Source organism: Tasmannia lanceolata, unplaced genomic scaffold, assembly GCF_043159265.1.
Source record: "Tasmannia lanceolata isolate RefF3 unplaced genomic scaffold, GAP_Taslan_0.1 ptg000015l, whole genome shotgun sequence".
In the NCBI taxonomy this organism is placed as follows: domain Eukaryota; kingdom Viridiplantae; phylum Streptophyta; class Magnoliopsida; order Canellales; family Winteraceae; genus Tasmannia; species Tasmannia lanceolata.
The window spans coordinates 58,510,526-58,527,585 of NW_027518692.1; the positions used below are offsets into that span (position 1 = coordinate 58,510,526).

The following is a 17,060-nucleotide window of genomic DNA, read 5'->3' on the forward strand; positions in this document are numbered from 1 at the left end:
ATCGATCGATGTGTTTCCAGGTTTTAGAAATCTCAGGATGGGAAGAGATTTCTAAAACCTAGATTTCTTACTCAAAATCCAAGATAGCAAACGAGAGGATGTCAATCGTTTTCAGGCCCTCTTTACACACCTTTCAAACTAAAACCTGGATTCTAAACTCCATGTATCCAAAAACCCCTAAGCGGAATGGTGGAAAGAGACATTTCCTCGGTGGTTTACTGTTTGAAGGCAGCAAGAGGCCTCGGAGCAAGCGATCAGAGAATGAATGTTAAAACTATATTTAAAAAAAAAAAGCAATCTTTTTGCTCAACTGAGAGCTATGTCCCTCCTTCCATCTTCCTCTCATAAAGCTCTTTAAGCTCACAAAAACCACCTTGGTAGCAAGATTTCTCGTCGTCAAAGGGTTTCCGTGCCATCATTTTCTGTTCGAAGCCCCCGCTAGAAGTCCACACCCCATAATTTTCCCTCCAGATCTGGAGTACCAAAAAACAAACAGTTCTGGCATTTTTATGAGATCGCAAAAAAAATAAAAGATCGAACAAGTTCCGGGAATGTGCAAAAGAAAAACCAGACTTTCATTCTAACTCCGGCATACATACATGGCGCTGGAAAAATGAATCCGTGAATTGGCGAAAGAATAAAATTATCCCAACAAGAACAAGCAGTCCTGGTCATCTATGCTAATACTGAGCCCTCCCAGAAGAGCTTGTCCATGAAAAATATTACAAATACATCCAGACAAAAACCATAACCAATTAAGGGAATTACCACCGAGTGCTTAGGCAGTCTTGGGCTTTATCCGTTTCACCCTTGAATAAAGAAAGACTCCAGCAAGTGCAATACCAGTTCCTACACAATCAAGAGAGCCATGGAATTTAGAAAACAGAGGGGATGCAAAAGCGGAACAAACTACTGCAGTAGGAAATTATTTGATTAATTAGGTGGTTTAGTCATTGTGAAGCAAGGATGGGGAATTACCGAGAGAATTAATAGGTGAAACTGGGGTCTTGAAGAAGAGAACAGATGTCACAATAACCACCACTCGCTTCACACAGTTGCCGACAGAGTGTGTAACTGGAGATACCCTCGCCAATATCATGTAAGAAACCTGCCAATTTGAAGCAACAGAATCAAACATGTAAGAAAAGGAAGGGGGGGTTCGATAAAGATATCCAATGTATGTAAGCATCAAACATATTTCTCATCTTATGTGGATACGTGCATTAGTAGTGTGTTACGATTACAGCATAACTTTCAGATAGATTTTTTTTTTTTTTTTTTTGAAAGATTACTTTCAGATAGATGTTGATGAGAGCTTATTGCGGATCTTTAGGCAAAAATCTAACTGTGCTCATGATGGCTACAAGAAATTGGCACTCAGAAAACTAGTCATTGTATTAATAGCCCTAATGGTGGCCAATTAAATGAAAAAGTTGTAAAGCAATTGGGATCATTCGAAGAAGAAAATAGTTGTAAAGCAATTGGGCTACACGGGCAAATCAATTGTTACATGATTTCTTTGCCCATCGGTGTAATTATTATAGAAAACCACAAGCCAAATTAGGTACTTCTGGTGAGCTTTTCTGCGAAACTAGTGTCTAACTAGCAACCTTGTTCTTTTTCCTAAAAGAAGACCATTGTTTTAAAGAGGATGGTTACATAAGATATAAAATACCCAGTCCAGTCTTTTCTGGGAATGTGGGGCTAACATTTTGGAGGACTTCTGGAGTAGCAGGCAAGTGGAGTTCTGCGGTCTGAAACAAACAGTTTGAAGGGAAGGCTTCTACCTTTCGAAGTACAGAAGCTTTTGTTTTGCTTAATGTAGATACATAAGTTTTTTGTTTTTTTTTAGAATGGCATGAAGATACGGAAGTTTATTTCTATAGATAGGGATTTTTTAGCTTTAAATTATGTATGACTTCACAAGACTTGAGAATGATGTTAACCCCAAACAAAATCGCAAATTCACATGTCTCCTTAAGGTTCACTAACGACGGTCAGTAATTTTACAGGGATATGGGGAGCACATGATGGTCAGTAATTTTAAGAAAACCGAAACTTTTGAAAAGAATAAGGGGAGGCATGCCTGAAAAAGGGGTGGTGGCATTGGAGAAGCCACACATGCAAAGTGAGGGGTGGGAAGGCTAACATGCGATGAGGGCTGGATTTAGCCTGAAAGATGGTGGAAGTAAAGAGCACTTCCATCATTTCAAAAGAATCACAGAAAAAGAGATGACAAGGGGGTGGGAATATCATTTTCAAGTATATGTGTGTGTGCATGAGATAGTCTTAAAGAGAAGAAAGAGAGATTGCTGCACAAAGGACAGAGACCTTAAGGGTGTTGAGTCGATACATTTAACAGAAAATTCTTCAAGTTATTGCCTTGAAAAAAGTACAAACACATCTGAAATTTACCACAGATGGCCACAAGGGCAACATTTTCTTTCTAGATCCACAGATATAACCAACCAGTCAAAAAAAAACTAGCAGTTGTGCATCTCATGGGATGTTTACGACTTGAAGTTTTGGGTTTTGTGACCACATTTCAGCCTTACAACCTACATTTTCACTTTTCACATATCAATAATGTAACTGGTGCCAGCAAACCTATTGTATACCTGCTTCAAGAACATGACTCTAGTAGATAAAAGAGAAACAAAAACAGTACAGAAAAAACTCACCTGCTGATAAGCATGAAAACAAAGCCCAGCAAAGAGAGACCTCACATATACCTCATTTACATTGAGGCCCTACATTGATGGAAAGGAAACGAAGAACCCAATTAGTGTATATTTGTAATAAATATGTGTAGAATGAATCAAGTACAAAGTAATGTATTTCCAAATATAGTACTTACAGCCGACTGAAGGTATGCTGGAGTGACCTTGAAGCCTTCCATATATAAAGCTACCGGCGCTAACAGGAAAAGCGACATGACTGTTATTACCGAGAAGAGATTTATATTGTCCAGAGTTTCCTGTTCAAGAACATATTGCTGGTTAAGGCAAGATAAAAGACCAAGATATTCAACTGTAAAGTGGCTCCGTGTCATTCCACCATCAGAATGATTCAGGCAGCTAATGGTAGCAACAAGAAAATAATAGGAAAACAAATGGATTATAGCGTGTTTTTTTTCGATTAGGTAGATTACCCCTTTCTTAATCAAGAGCTTTTTGCTCAGTACATTACGAGACTGGTTAGTCACATTTGAAGCCATTGCGCTCCAGAATCCGGCCCTGTTTCCAATGAGACAATGAAAAGAGTCACATACCAGAACTCATACTCAACCATTTTAACCAATCTTGAATAAAAATAAAACCAACGAATCTCAGCAGAGCAATCTATAACACACACACACACACATAAAAGGGCCTTCAAAATGAATGCTTTGGATCCCCCCAACAATGTGGGCCCGACCTTGTTTAAGCTAACATTAGCAGGAACCCTTTCCTCTATAAGTATATATTATATAATTGAGACTTGGACTCGAAGTCAGCCAGTTTGGCTATTTTTTTCCCTAATGGCAGCCAGTTTGGCTAAAATTCAAACATAAAGAAATAGAGACTTGGAAATGGGCCAATCAGTCTAACCACCAGGACACAACCACCAAGTAATAAAGATCAACTACGATTGTTGGCATTGTGGGAAAAACCAGCCCTGTCAATGGTCAACTCAGCCAATTAGCCAATTTTTTCATAAATGCACGAAGTTTATGATGGTGAACCTAAACGATTTTGTTCAGTTTCACTCTCTTCCTTGTTTAGTTTTTTGCTCTCCATAATAGTTGTGTTATTTAAGTACTTTTTGCTGCTTCCACCCCTACAGTGACAATGTGTCGTACAACTTTTGGCACAGTCCCCAACCTACACATCTTTGGCGATCAGGACCATTTATTTGACAGGCCACCACCAGGTGACACAGGAAATCCTGATCCATGAAGAACAAAGACGGTGTCTGGTAGATCAAATCCAGCAAGCAATCAACTGTAAAAAAAAATCCCTAAAAAGACCCCTTCTATCACCCTTAGTCAAGGGGGGAGGATGATCAACCACAGTGGGACAGGGGGCAATGGACCAGACTCATGGCAGCCCAACATGTCAAAAAAACTGATCAAAGTGCACATCATCCACATGTACAGTGAAAAAATGTCATGGTTCATTGACAACATCTTTTCTACTTCTGATCATTCTTCTCTCTTGTTTTTCTTACCAGATTATTTTACTTCTCTTTGCTGTCACAATTTCATTTTCTATTCACTCTTTTCAAGTCATCAACATCAACTTTATTTTTTTATTATCTTGGTTAAGCTGGGATTGAACCCCTGACCCCATGGTTGCAACACAAAGCACCTTCCAATTAAGATACTCAAACACAATCTTCAGCAACTCGTGTAAGTTGCAGAGCTTCTATGGACTTGGCTCCGTCAAACTCAGAAATCAGAGTTGATTTCAAATTTTTGAACATTAAACAAAGAATGGCTTATGTTCACAAGCACATGTACTTCTTTGATCTTCTTGACTATAGGCATGAGTACCTTCATGAGGATTTACTTACCAATTAAAAGAGGCCTCCGTAAGCGATGCCAATGCCACTCCACCAACAATTGGCACAAGAGAAGAAACAACCCAGAGAGTGGGAAACTGCATGCACGAGATGATCAAACTGAACTCATTAGACTTGAAATTGAATGGCTTAACAGCAAAAGAACATACGGAAATCATAAAGCTATTGAACTTCCACATCCACATTCAGCATTGCATATGTAGTTTTCCATGATCACACCAACTATATAACTATAGTTTGCTGGGGATTATATGCCCACAGATATCAAGTTGCACATTCTCTTGAAGTTGACCAGAGCCACAAGAAAAGGGACTGCTTCTTAAAGGTGGCAAGTTGATAAAGCAATCAGAATAATCCTAAGCATTCCAGACATGAAGAAACTAATCTGCTCGATTTTCTGATACATGCAATTAAGAGAGAAAACATATGATACAATAAGCTCACCTCCCCAAGAAACATTGCAGAGAGGACAACTGAGAAAAAGGGCTCCATTGCTTTAATTGTATGCGTGAAGGAAACAGCAACTTTTCCAAGACTCATATTAGTGAAAAGGTTTCCCAATGTGTGCACAATAGCCAGAGGTAGGATTGCTAAAAGCTGTAAAGTGGATATTTGCAACTGAAACATTAGCTTCCTGCTACCACAGGTAACTAATGAAAACTTGAAGAATCATTCAAGTAAAATATAAAAATACCTGTGAAGTGGTAAGTTTGGGCCTCTTGTACAAATTTGTCGTCCACATAAAAAGAACCAGCACTGTCCCAACAACAAACTGAAACGTTGTGATGGTTACTGGAAAAGGAAAAACCTTCAGAACCTGTACACAACCAGTAGTATTAGACTTGTTTTCGCCCTATTCTCAAGCCTTCATAAATTTGAAAACATTTCTACTGTTTAAGCAGCAGGATATGTGTTCTCTAATAAATAAAGGAGTAAGACGACAGCTTCTTCCAAGCTTTCCACTGTCCCAACAACAAACTGAAACGTTGTGATGGTTACTAGAAAAGGAAAAACCTTCGGAACATGTACACAACCAGTAGTATTAGACTTGTTTCGCCCTATTCTCAAGCCTTCATAAATTTGAAAACATTTCTACTGTTTAAGCAGCAGGATATGTGTTCTCTAATAAATAAAGGAGTAAGACGACAGCTTCTTCCAAGCTTTCCAACAAAAATTGAAACAGAACACACAAACATGCTTTAAGAAATGATTAGCACCTATGATTTGGCCGACACTTCAAATTTATTGCCGACTCACGTGTCCTGCCGTGTCCGACACGATACACGTGTCCACACTCCTTTGGACACTTTTACTTATATTGCTGGAAGTGTTAGACTTAATACGGGTGTGTGGACATGTTTTTGTACAGTGTCAAGTGTGACATTCTGTTTTTTTATTGAATATTGTATTTACCTCATTTAGACAACTCGTATCCATGTCAAAACTGGACACACGAATCCATATCCACAAATCATGATTACATATACTTTCTACTTTAGCCGAGTCCCCGTTTCTAAAGTTTGGGGTTTGCTGTGTCCGACACCCCATGTCCGTGTCGACACGCAACACTCGTGTCCAGTCCATAAATCATAGATCAGCACTAAGAAAATTTCCCAGCAGTTCAGAAATGTTGCTAGCAGATTAGGAAGCACAACCAAAATAGCCTTTTCTGGTAACAGCATCCTACTCAATCCAAATAATGCCTTTTACTAAACAAAAATATTGCAGACTTCATTATCTTCTAAGGATTTTCAATACTGCATATTATTGTGTGGCTAGACATTCCGATCAAAGGGCTAGCGCCTCCAACATGTTGCTAAACGACCTTCATGAACCCAAGTAAACCTTAACTAAATGAATAAAGAGAGACATTAAGTTATCTTCAATCTCCAATATGCTTCGAGAAAGATACGCCAGTAGGATACAACGAATATAATATTGGAAGAAATTTTGTTTAGTATTTTAAGTTGAGAGGAGGGGGTAACAACAAATATTAGTTATAGAAGATTAATAATAAAATAAGAGTTAATGATAAAAGAGCAGGTAAACACAAATATTCGAGAACAAATAGTATTTCACCTGACACAGTACAATAACGTCTCGATGCACCCACATTAAGTCTGATAGTGTCAAAAGGAGTGTCAATACGTACCAACACGGGTGTTTTCTGAAAATTCAAAGCGCTGGCTAAATCAGAGGATATTGTGCTTCATATCTCCCTGAGCTTTAAGTATTTAAAATTTTAACAAAAAGTCAAAATCTTCAAGCACAAGTAGTTAAACTATAGTTATCCCCAGCAACGTAATCATACATAAGATCATGTTGTACAATAATGACAGTTTTGCCACTATATCGAGCATACTGGCCATTCAGCACATTCATCCACATGCAGCAAGCCATGTCAAAGCTTGGAAGCCAATCTTGCCATTAACATGTATTTCCTAGCTACCCCTAGATCTAAATCCACGGAAAAAATGAAAACTAACTTGTTCTCTACTCTATTCCTGCTCCTGCCTACACTCTTGGCAGCCGCAAGTCAACAGCATAGTCACAAGGCCAAGAAATCCAAACAAACATGCAGAACCTTGTCTCATGCCATTGCATGGATGGTGAAATGTGAAACACATGGTTCACCAAATCAAAAATGTTATTCCACATGCCTATGAAAAGGGGTTTAAATCTTAGAACTTAGAAGTAGGAATCTTCCCTCATGGTGCCGCTCCTGACTCGGAACCACGATTCGGCGCTCCTTAGGAAAGAGCTTCCAGAGAGCGCAATCCCGAAGGGATGGAAACCACTCCCAACCTGCTTTTATAACTCCGTTAGTTCCCCCACCACCAACTTATTTGAATCAAACTCCTCCAACTGTTCAAAGTACTTCATTGGAGCAAGCACATAGGAAAATCTTCAGAAGGCACGACGAAAGAGGGTGAGAAGTCAAAAACGATGGCTGGTCCGCTTCTTCTCTTGTCTCTTAGCTACAATTTTGAAGAAATCCCGGATTCTAAAATCCGCGTATCCAAACGGCCCCTAAAAAGTCCCTCTCGTAGTGAGGAAAGCTTGCTTCAACGAAAACTCAATTTAGAATTTAAATTCTTCTGGCTTCTAAAATTTAGTAGAAGTGCACGCTTCTTATTAAGAATAGTTCACATATTAAAGTGTTTTTTTTTCTAAATGGCCCCTTGGATAATGCAAAAGGAGTGTATTAGAACTTGAAGCACTCTTTTTAATACAATTAAAACTCATTTGAAGTTTTAAATAATTCTTCCTGAATTTTTCTTCAAAACCTATGGTGACTCAAGTAATTTCATAATGTAGTTTAACATAAAAATGAAATTACTAAGTTAAAATTGTAAAACCACAAATTTCCAAAGCTTATAACCCTAATCAACCAAGAAGTCCACCATAACATTTCGTTAATAATTTGAGATTCATAATTAAGGACCTAACCCTAATGAAACAAGAAGTCCACCATAGCATTTAGTCAATAATTTGAGATTCATAATTAAGGACCTTCTCCTAAAGTTGTTGAATCATCTCCTTTGAGTTTTCCTACATCAGTCTCCCTAGCATACCATAGTCCCCCCTCTTCCTATATGCATCTTGTTCACTTCCAATGATGCCTCTTACATGGTTCATATTTACTTCCCGCAACACTTCCCAGTCGTTTTCCGTTCATTTCCCCCATAACTTCATCGCTTCCTAAGCAATTCACGTGTTTTCTCATTTTTAGAGCCCTCTCCTTTTACTTGTCATATTCGATTCTTGTTCTGGCAACAATGGTATAAATACAACCTCAAATAATAGCATATGCATATGCCGAATAAAAGAACACACCCATTGCATCCCCCGTTCACAAGATTAAAACAAAAAGACATCTTTCTAAAGGCAAATGTATGGGTGCCATCCATAGAAAAAATCATTTGGCAGGGAACTAATACATCTTCAAAGTAGACAGTTCGAATTCCAAAAATGCAGCATACAGATAAATGAACTTAGAGGGAAAATATGCTACCAATCCCAACTGTACGTTATTTTCTACAATCAGATCCATAATAAAATCAGATATCATACATCACCTAACTATAGACAGCAATCAAAAATCAAAATCAACTCCGAACCTAAGAAGCAACAATGACTGCTGAACTTCTGTTTTTTCGATAGCTATTCTCTTACAGATTATATAAAAATGGACAGATAATAATCCAGAAAAACCTAAGCTTGGAGTCCAAGTCGTTCACCAAAATTTTCTACCTGTTTGTGTTACATCATTAGTCTGAGCAAACGATTTCAGATCCCAATGGTGGTGATCTATGCTAATTCGGATCGAAGGACGCATAATTTCGAAATTTATAATCACAGAAGAGAAAAAAAGAAGAGAAAACACGAAAAGATCAAGCAAAATTTTGTGAGATCTGAACAAAACATATCTAACATCAATCAAAACAAAGAGAAACAAGAAGATATGAAATTACAGAATTCATAAAACTATACAGAAGAAGAAAAAAACATCAGATCCTCTAAACAAGCAAAAAAAAAAAGAACATGTTTTATATCAAAAAAAGAGAAATCAGAGCAGAGAAATACCTGTTTGTTATAGATGTTGAAATAGATGTTGAAAAGATACCAAAGTCCGAACAGAGATCCGAGAATCAACGTCTGTGAAAAGTCACTCGATTTAGCGGAGCTCTCATCAGAGCTTTCCGGCACCGAGGTTGCCCTAACCCTAAAATCGTTCGGACTGCGATCGGAAAGGAGAGAAGGAACTGAAATCTTGCCGGGAAAACCAGACGAAGATGAGGATCTGGAGCATGAAGAAGCGGAAATTCCATGGATTGGTGTGAGATCAAGGGATTTGGGAGAAGTATATAGAGAGATTGGATTGAATCTAGGGTTAGGGTTACGATTCGGAGGCTTCCGAGCTTTTAGGAGAGAGTTCGAAGGAGCGAGAGCAAATGCGCCGCTCTGCATTTTCGCAAAGGACAGAGAGACAGAGAGACAAGAGAGAGATTGTACTCATGCGATTAAAATCCCCCCCTTTTAACGGTTTCTGTGTGAATGGCTCACTGCTGGAGGATAAATTCACCCCTTTAACGTTTTTATTTGCATTTAAAATTTAACGAATAACGTTAGGGGGGGGGGGGGGGGATTTATCCGTCAGAGGAGGGAAAATATCGTTTCACAAAAATAATTATCTTTGGAAACTCACCGGGTGGAAATTGTGTCGGGGTTGGTTGGTTGGCGGGCGGGCCCCCATACTAGAAATTAGAAAACGTAATTCAGTCTTCTAATTTCTTGGTAAATTATCGCGTTACATCTATTTGTTTTTGGTAGGTAAGCTGGGGTTAGGCAGGACCTCTACCGGTATCGCATTACATTTGAATTATTGATTTCAAAAGAAAATTACAAGGAAAAACCAGTAAACGTCTAACGGCACACGTGTACAGTGATAGGGCCCTCTGATTTGAACCCCATGATCAATCAAAATTTTAACCTCTAGTAGCTATTGGTAGGGGTGTCTTGGACCCGTCCTATGGACCAACTGAATCCGATTTTAAAACGGATAGGATCGAGACACATTACCAGGAACCATGGACACATTTCGGATGGCCGATGCTAACGCCCCCTGGAGTATGCATTCGCCCCCTTTTAACGTGATTTGACGGGCGAATGCGTAATTTCAGGGGGGGGGATATCATCTCCCATTCGGATACCTATTATGAATAAAAATATATTTTTCGATCAGTTTTATTATGCTATTTTGTGAAATTACCTTCCACTTTTCGTAATTTTATGTATAATTTCAAGGGTATTTTAGTAAAATATGTCATATGCAGTTTTTAAAAAACTATTCTTATCTTTGGTATTTGTCATTTAGCTCTCTTAAGTCTCGAGTCATCCAATTCTTTTCCTTCTGTACCTTCAAGCCCCTGACCCACTGTATTGCCTGCGTTGGGGCTTGCACTCTCGCCTGAGAACTTAAATTGTGCAAAAAATAAGGATTTATTAGGAAACTCCGATCGACGGTTGGATTTGGAATTGGTAGTGAACGAGACAGGGGAAGTAGGATCCGTTGAAAACTCTAAATCCAATCAGACCGATAAGAGATTTTAATGGATTGCGACTAGGACATAGATGGATTCGATCCGCTTAGCTTTTTGGGAATTGTAATAACTTTTGATAGTTGTTTAGATAATAAAAGACAAGATGAGCTGGTGTAATTATTGTGGTACCAATGACTTTTTTGTTTTTTTATCAAAAAGGTAAGAGTATATTTTGTTCTAAAAGCATACTTATTGGAGACGGTTTTAAACTTGGTAATAGAAAGAGGTCTGCTTGGATGATTCATGAGATAGATGTGTTTTCGAATCTAAGTCTACTTATAAAAAAAAAAGGAAAATACTTCCAAAACGGGATTTTGTTAGGAAAATAAAGACGAAAGTGTAATTGACGGGCGATTTAATAAGGGTGATGATAAATTCGCGCCCCGTGGGATAGTTTGCACTCATAGGGTAGGTAGGTGGCAGATTTTAATGCTTTTTAATGTTTACAGGGGTGCGAATTATCGTAAAGGGGGTGTGAATTTATCATTGCCCTTTGATCTACTCCACAACTTTTTTTTTGCATTACGTGGGGATACGAGCTTACTTCTGTCCTCTGCGCATGTGTGACAACATGGGATTTAAGTCTTATCTTGCAAACGTAATCCCGTTTTGCCAGCAGCCCTAAAAACATTGGTAAGACATGAGAGTAGGGGTGCAACTTGGGATGGGTTCAACCCGAGAAAATAACGGGCTGAGTCGGGTGGGGTTCGGATTCAGGTTGACATGTCAGGTTGACCCGACAAGCATCAAAACCCGACTGTTTTGTTTTTTTAGAACATAAAAACTTAATCAAAGAAAAGATATCACCATAACTTGGTTAAACCGACCCAAACCCTACTCAACCTGACCCTGAATTTGGAAATCCGGTGGGGTTCAGGTTGAGATATTAAATTTTTTTTTTTAGTTGGGTCGGGTTAGCCCTCATCGGGTTGAGTATCGGGTTTCGGTTCCGGTTGACGATTTAAAGTTTTGGGGGTTAGCTTCAACCGGACTCAACCCGACGACAGTTGCACCCCTAAAATGAGTCAGTTTATGGGCCCAAGTTGAACACAATCAAGTCCGTTGATCGACATGCGAACAGATCGGCACTGCGATCTCTGGACTCTGGCTGTCTTTCTAAATGATTTATGCCCCTTTTTATCAGACAGACAGAGATCCTCTTTTTTAACTGTTTTTGATGACATAGGGTATCCCTACCCCATTTAGGGCAGGACTAAGACAGAGAGCCTCTTTCTCGTATCAGTTGGCTTATTCTGCTATTCCAGGAATGCCGCGAAACAAAGACGAACCTCCTGCCGTCCGCGTTTATACCGTTTGCGACGAATCCAGGTTTTCTCCATCTCGAAATATTCTTCTTCTTCTTCTTCTTTTCTTTCCTTCTTAATATTCAAATCCTTGTTGAAAATATCGCTTTTGAGTGGAAATTTACAAATTCTACGAGATGAACTTGATAGTAACATCCGTTTGTGTTAAAAAAATGAAATACGCCTCAAAATCTTCAAGTTCTAATCATCACTGGTTCAAACTACTTTTTCCCTTTATTGAAGTCGGTTCAGAACAGTCTCAACCCTGAAATCAAAGAGAGAGCTTGATGAAAACCCTAAACCTAGTTTTTTTTTTTTTATAAATTTTTTTGAAGATCTTCCTCGAATTTTGATTAACAAGGAGCACTCTTTTTTCATTCTATGTTTTCCTTATTTATTTATGTTACTGTTTTGATGTTATAAACGCAGAGTGTTGTTTTCTGAGGGAAACCCTAACCCTAATTTTGTTATTTTCCCTTCTCCATTATATTTGGAGATTTGTCTCCTCTCGATTTCTGAGAACCAAATCTATGTTTCTACAAAGCGTTTATTTCTGGTCATTTATCTATAATTCATTTTCTCTATACTAATTCATCTGTCAATCACTTTAGTTCATTCCACATTTTTTTTTTCTATTGGATTTTGAATGATTTGATATCCTGTATTTCTACAGGTATCTAATTGTCAGAAATGTACCAGCATTAGGATGTGGTGATGAGCTAGCAAAATTGTGTGGATCATATGGAGAGATAGAAGAGTAAGTCCATGCTTTCTATGAATCATGAGCTGTTATTTGACATTTAAAAGTAATATAGATTCTTTGTTTGAGGAAGTAATGCCTATTATGAATCTTTGCTACTGCCATGATTCTATTAGTAGGGTCCGTTTGGATACATGGATTTTACTATTCAGAGGTTGTAAAATCCTGGATTTTACAAGCTAAAACCTAGATTTTTTAAGCTAAACCCTTAATCAAAATTGCCAGTTGCTACCTTGTTCCCATCTCTTGCAGCTAAGAGTGACCCTTAATCAAAATGTCAAACTAATCAATCTGACTATTACGAGGAGAACTAATGTTGCTGTGTATTATTGAAATAATTTGTACCATATATGCTTGACACTGATAAGTTCTATGTAGTTTATAACTCTGGGCTACAATCCTAGGCTGTGGACACTATCTCTGACTAGCGAGTTTGATTAGCCTTTCCTTGAGCTAAGGCCCAGAAGGCAGGGTCACACATCGGTTGATTCAATTTAGGGCTGTATGGATAGCTATCTTTTTTCCATTTCAACTACTTGTGAAAAAAATTAGTCAAGAAGGAATTACAAGAATTTCTGTTAAAAAAAATTTCACCAATAAACAACATAATGAATTTCACTTTTATCTCCTTCTAATGATCTCACAGAACACATTTTCAAAAAAGAAAAAAAGAGAGAAGAAGATGGCATATGGAGAACATATTTTTACAGAACTGTTCTCCCCTGTACTCATTTATTGAGAAGTAGTCTCTGACTTCCTTTTTTTGTTTTTATCTTTTGCTTTTCATCAGGTGTAAACCTATGGATGGAGAAGACTGTGAGCCTTTCACTGATGTTTACTGGATAAAATTTTTACAGGTCAACAATGCCAGGTGATTAATTTTAATTATTAGAGTAGTACTTTTGGCAATGGCATATGGACTTCACATTTTTCATATACGTAGATTATAATCCCTCAGCTGCAACAATATGCCAATGTGATCATCTTTCCAACTTACAAGATTACAGTACCAACATTTATTTGAATCAGTAACTTAATTGTTGCAGGTTTGCAAAGAGAAAACTTGATGAGTTTGTTTTCCTTGGGAATAGACTACAGGTTTCATATGCTCCTCATTTCGAGTCCCTCTCTGATACAAAAGAGAAACTAGAAGGCAGGAGAAAGGAAGTTCTGAGCCGAATAAACCGTGAGTTTCTTTTAGGAATGTTATATCCAGTCTTTGGAGAAGTCACCTCATTTTACCAAAATACAAAACAAATTTCTACTAATATTGTGTGCTTTTGAATTTATAACATGCGCTCATAGCAAACTATTTGCAGCTGGAAGATCTAATCGGCCAAAGCCTCAAATCTCGAATTGCCCATATAACCCAGCTACTTCGACTCAGCCTTTACTGACTCAAGATCCATCACCAATAAATTGCTTGCCGCAGCAGATAAACTCTAAGCAAAGGTATAATGGCTGTCTAGACTTCAATTTTTCATGGCAGGTTGTTGTAATGTTGTAGTTTAAATGTGTTGACCAGAATTCTTTATTTTTCTTCTCTGTAGGCAGTTTGAAGGGGGAGACCTTTTCATCAGCAGGGTCTCATCTAACCAGGTATATTGCCGGGCATATTACCGGTTCTTGTGTTCGTATATTCTGATTATATATAATCCATGACGTGTATTGATTTCCTAAAGCTGTATTCAGTGGGTCACTATCTTGTTGCTGAATTATACATTTTTGCTAAGCACCAAGTATGCATTTAAATTTTACCAAAAATGTTTGGCCACACGTCACAGGGTTCGTATTTTAATAAATATTCTGAAGAAAGTGCCAATAGATCGAAAATTATTTTTATGGCGAAAGCATGGGCACACTTGTTCCATTGGTCTTAAAGTCTAATCAAATCATAAGAGGGCTCGAACTGCAGATCATTATGTTTTTTTTTTTTTTTTTAAATCATTTAAAATATAAAAACTGCTTAAAAATCTGGAAACATAAGATACGGTCCACTAAACCATAATCTGACATTTCAAATCATGTTTTAGTATGTCCACTTATTACATGCCATTCGTATATAGTAGCCAACTACATAGAGAATCAAGGCAGAGCTCGATAGAAGTCAACTGTGAAATTTCACTTATAATTCTATTCTGTTCTTCTCCAATAAAAAAACGTACTTTATTACCGCAACAATCATGAAATATTTTTGCAATCCCACTTTTTAGAAAACATGCTTCATTTCTCATTTTTTTTCAAATATAATCAGGCTCCATGAATATTTTCTATTGGATTTGACTCAAGTATGGGGCTCTGAATTCCAAATAATAGGATTTTATATTTAAAGTAAGGTAAAACAAACAAATATTTGTTGTGATCCTTCACAAATTTATCATTTTTAACCGGGTGCAGTATTAAAAGTCGCTAAGTCTCACCTCATGAAACTGATGAAGTTTTCCTTCCTTTTCTTTTATTATCATAGGAGTACTTCTCATCCCCGTCAATGAACCAGACAGTTCAATTGGTCAGAGAGAAGCTTGATAAGGTGAAAAAGCTCTCCGTAAATTTCCTTTCAGAGAGATATAGTTGTAATTATTTTCCAAGCTCAAATGCCGATTGTTTTAACATTCTTATGTTTAGGTACAATCAAGTAGCGAGCATATAGAAGCTGGGCCAGTGCTAAAGAAAACACGGGTTGATAACAGAAGAAGAATTTGAGGACTTTATGCCATGTTAGAGTCCACAAAAGAAAAACAACCTCATTCCAAATGTCTTAGGACTTGCAGCATCTCCTCTACTCGTCTTCTCACTAACTGAAGCTAACGGTCTAGTCCCTAGCGCAACTGGTTAGATTTATTCCACAACCTTGAGGTTCTGCCCAACTTACCTATAAAAACAATGCAGTACCTTAGGTTCTGTCCTGCTGAGCAATTTGTGACCAGTTAGTTCTTTGGGGTGTCACTCTCTAATATTGTTACTAATGAATTATTGTGTAAAACTGTAAATGGCATTAACAATGACATTGTTTGGAAGTTTGAGAGCCTCTATTCAAGAGTGAATTTGAAGGGAGATTTCTTTTTATTGGGACTTAGGAGAGCTTAAAAATGTAAACCACATTTTGCTTTCATGCTGTATCACTGACACTTTATAAATGAAGATATTGCTAGTTGTGGCAAGGACTGTGTGTGGTCTGTCAATGCTTCCTAACTGAAACCAACATGGGTTCTTTCGAGAGAAGGCATATTGCATGTTGGGCAATTATGTTCCACCATAGAGAATTCGAGCCAGATTTATGACCATCTATTGTTAATGATCCCTTGCATTTTCTCTATAAAGTTAAGATCTTGGTCTTCAGGATTTAGTTGTGACTTTTCCCAAATGCTATATTTTCTAGTTGGTTGTGATTGAGTTAATGAACAACTTTGCAACTAATCCTTATCTCACACCTGTCTCTGTTTAGGGGGTCCTCTCACCCCTTATTAGTACAGTACAAGTGTTGCTGTAGGTAGGGCACTAGTTAGACACTATACTGTAATTAGCGGGTGGAGACTATCCAAGCTCAGTGAAGAGCACCAGGGCCAACATTGGGTTGCTAAAGTGAGATGAAACAACAAGAAAATAATCATCACATCTCCATTCAATCAATTCTACTAATTCCTCACAAATGTGTAAATCTACAGATGATGAAATAGAAGCTGTAAAAGAAAACAATCAGATCATGGTATGATATGTTTTAGTGCATATGTCCACTTTCCAGGACATGTAAATCTGGACACTAGCAGTCTTTATAGTTTGACAGAGTGGACAAACATTGAAATCTTTGCACAAGCAACAGATGCCTACAAGGCAACTGATAGGAGAGATTTATGGGTGAGGCACATCAAAAATGCAAATTCAATGTCCTCACTTAACGGGGAGACCATCTTCACGATTGCAATTCAAGAACTGAATGTTATTTTCTTTACTCGCCCAATTACAAATGGAAGATTAATATGTGATAGACTCTAACTCTCCTATAATATGACTCCCAACGAGTATGTGCATATTATCAAGAAATCTTTGAACAACTATAGGAGCCACGTAGTGATTAGATAGTGCGAAAAATGCACACACATATTGAATCTTTCTACAACAATAAGGAATAAAGTTTTGCCTTGTGATGGCGGCAATCACAAGGCAAAACTTTATGGGGCTCACAACAAGATGCCATGTATGGAATATCCATCTTGCCCCCTCATCTATGGAACATCCATGTGCCCCGACCACGACTACCTCGCATGAGATCCCTTATTAACCTTCAACTCCTTAGTTAATTTTTCACTCTTGCCTTACGAGTTATGACTC

The 17,060-nt window shown here is 37.9% G+C and overlaps 2 protein-coding genes across 3 annotated transcripts; one reads left to right on the forward strand and one right to left on the reverse strand.

The window, feature by feature from the left end:
• Window positions 1-552: 552 nt before the first annotated feature.
• On the reverse strand, window positions 553-9,589 carry LOC143892687 (triose phosphate/phosphate translocator, non-green plastid, chloroplastic-like). Its single transcript, XM_077397481.1, has 9 exons — window positions 9,151-9,589; window positions 5,258-5,380; window positions 5,008-5,160; window positions 4,555-4,640; window positions 3,152-3,236; window positions 2,858-2,977; window positions 2,682-2,750; window positions 979-1,108; window positions 553-849 (listed from the first exon to the last, which is right to left on the reverse strand). The coding sequence occupies exons 1-9, from the start codon at window positions 9,532-9,534 to the stop codon at window positions 779-781; spliced, it is 1,221 nt and encodes a 406-aa protein (XP_077253596.1). The 5' UTR covers window positions 9,535-9,589; the 3' UTR covers window positions 553-778.
• Window positions 9,590-11,590: 2,001 nt separating this feature from the next.
• LOC143846257 (RNA-binding (RRM/RBD/RNP motifs) family protein) lies at window positions 11,591-15,892 on the forward strand. 2 transcript variants are annotated; one of them, XM_077354691.1, is made up of 8 exons: window positions 11,591-11,996; window positions 12,645-12,728; window positions 13,522-13,602; window positions 13,823-13,917; window positions 14,051-14,183; window positions 14,282-14,330; window positions 15,199-15,261; window positions 15,357-15,892. In XM_077354691.1, the coding sequence occupies exons 1-8, from the start codon at window positions 11,935-11,937 to the stop codon at window positions 15,432-15,434; spliced, it is 645 nt and encodes a 214-aa protein (XP_077210806.1). In that variant the 5' UTR covers window positions 11,591-11,934; the 3' UTR covers window positions 15,435-15,892. The 2 variants fall into 2 exon arrangements, with proteins under 2 accessions (XP_077210806.1, XP_077210805.1); XM_077354690.1 differs by having other exon boundaries at window positions 11,602-11,996; window positions 13,778-13,917.
• The last annotated feature ends 1,168 nt before the right edge of the window (window positions 15,893-17,060 follow it).

What these genes read in the sequence shown, in the direction of transcription:
- LOC143892687 (XM_077397481.1), bottom strand. Translation starts at nt 9,534, where the DNA reads ATGCAGAGCGGCGCATTTGCTCTCGCTCCTTCGAACTCTCTCCTAAAA. An exon ending in CAGCATACCTTCAGTCGGCT is followed by an intron (nt 2,751 to 2,857) that starts GTAAGTACTATA and finishes CCATCAATGTAG; the next exon opens with GGCCTCAATGTAAATGAGGT. An exon ending in TTCACCTATTAATTCTCTCG is followed by an intron (nt 850 to 978) that starts GTAATTCCCCAT and finishes TTGATTGTGTAG; the next exon opens with GAACTGGTATTGCACTTGCT.
- LOC143846257 (XM_077354690.1), top strand. Translation starts at nt 11,935, where the DNA reads ATGCCGCGAAACAAAGACGAACCTCCTGCCGTCCGCGTTTATACCGTT. An exon ending in AGTTCTGAGCCGAATAAACC is followed by an intron (nt 13,918 to 14,050) that starts GTGAGTTTCTTT and finishes AACTATTTGCAG; the next exon opens with CTGGAAGATCTAATCGGCCA. An exon ending in GCAGGGTCTCATCTAACCAG is followed by an intron (nt 14,331 to 15,198) that starts GTATATTGCCGG and finishes TTATTATCATAG; the next exon opens with GAGTACTTCTCATCCCCGTC.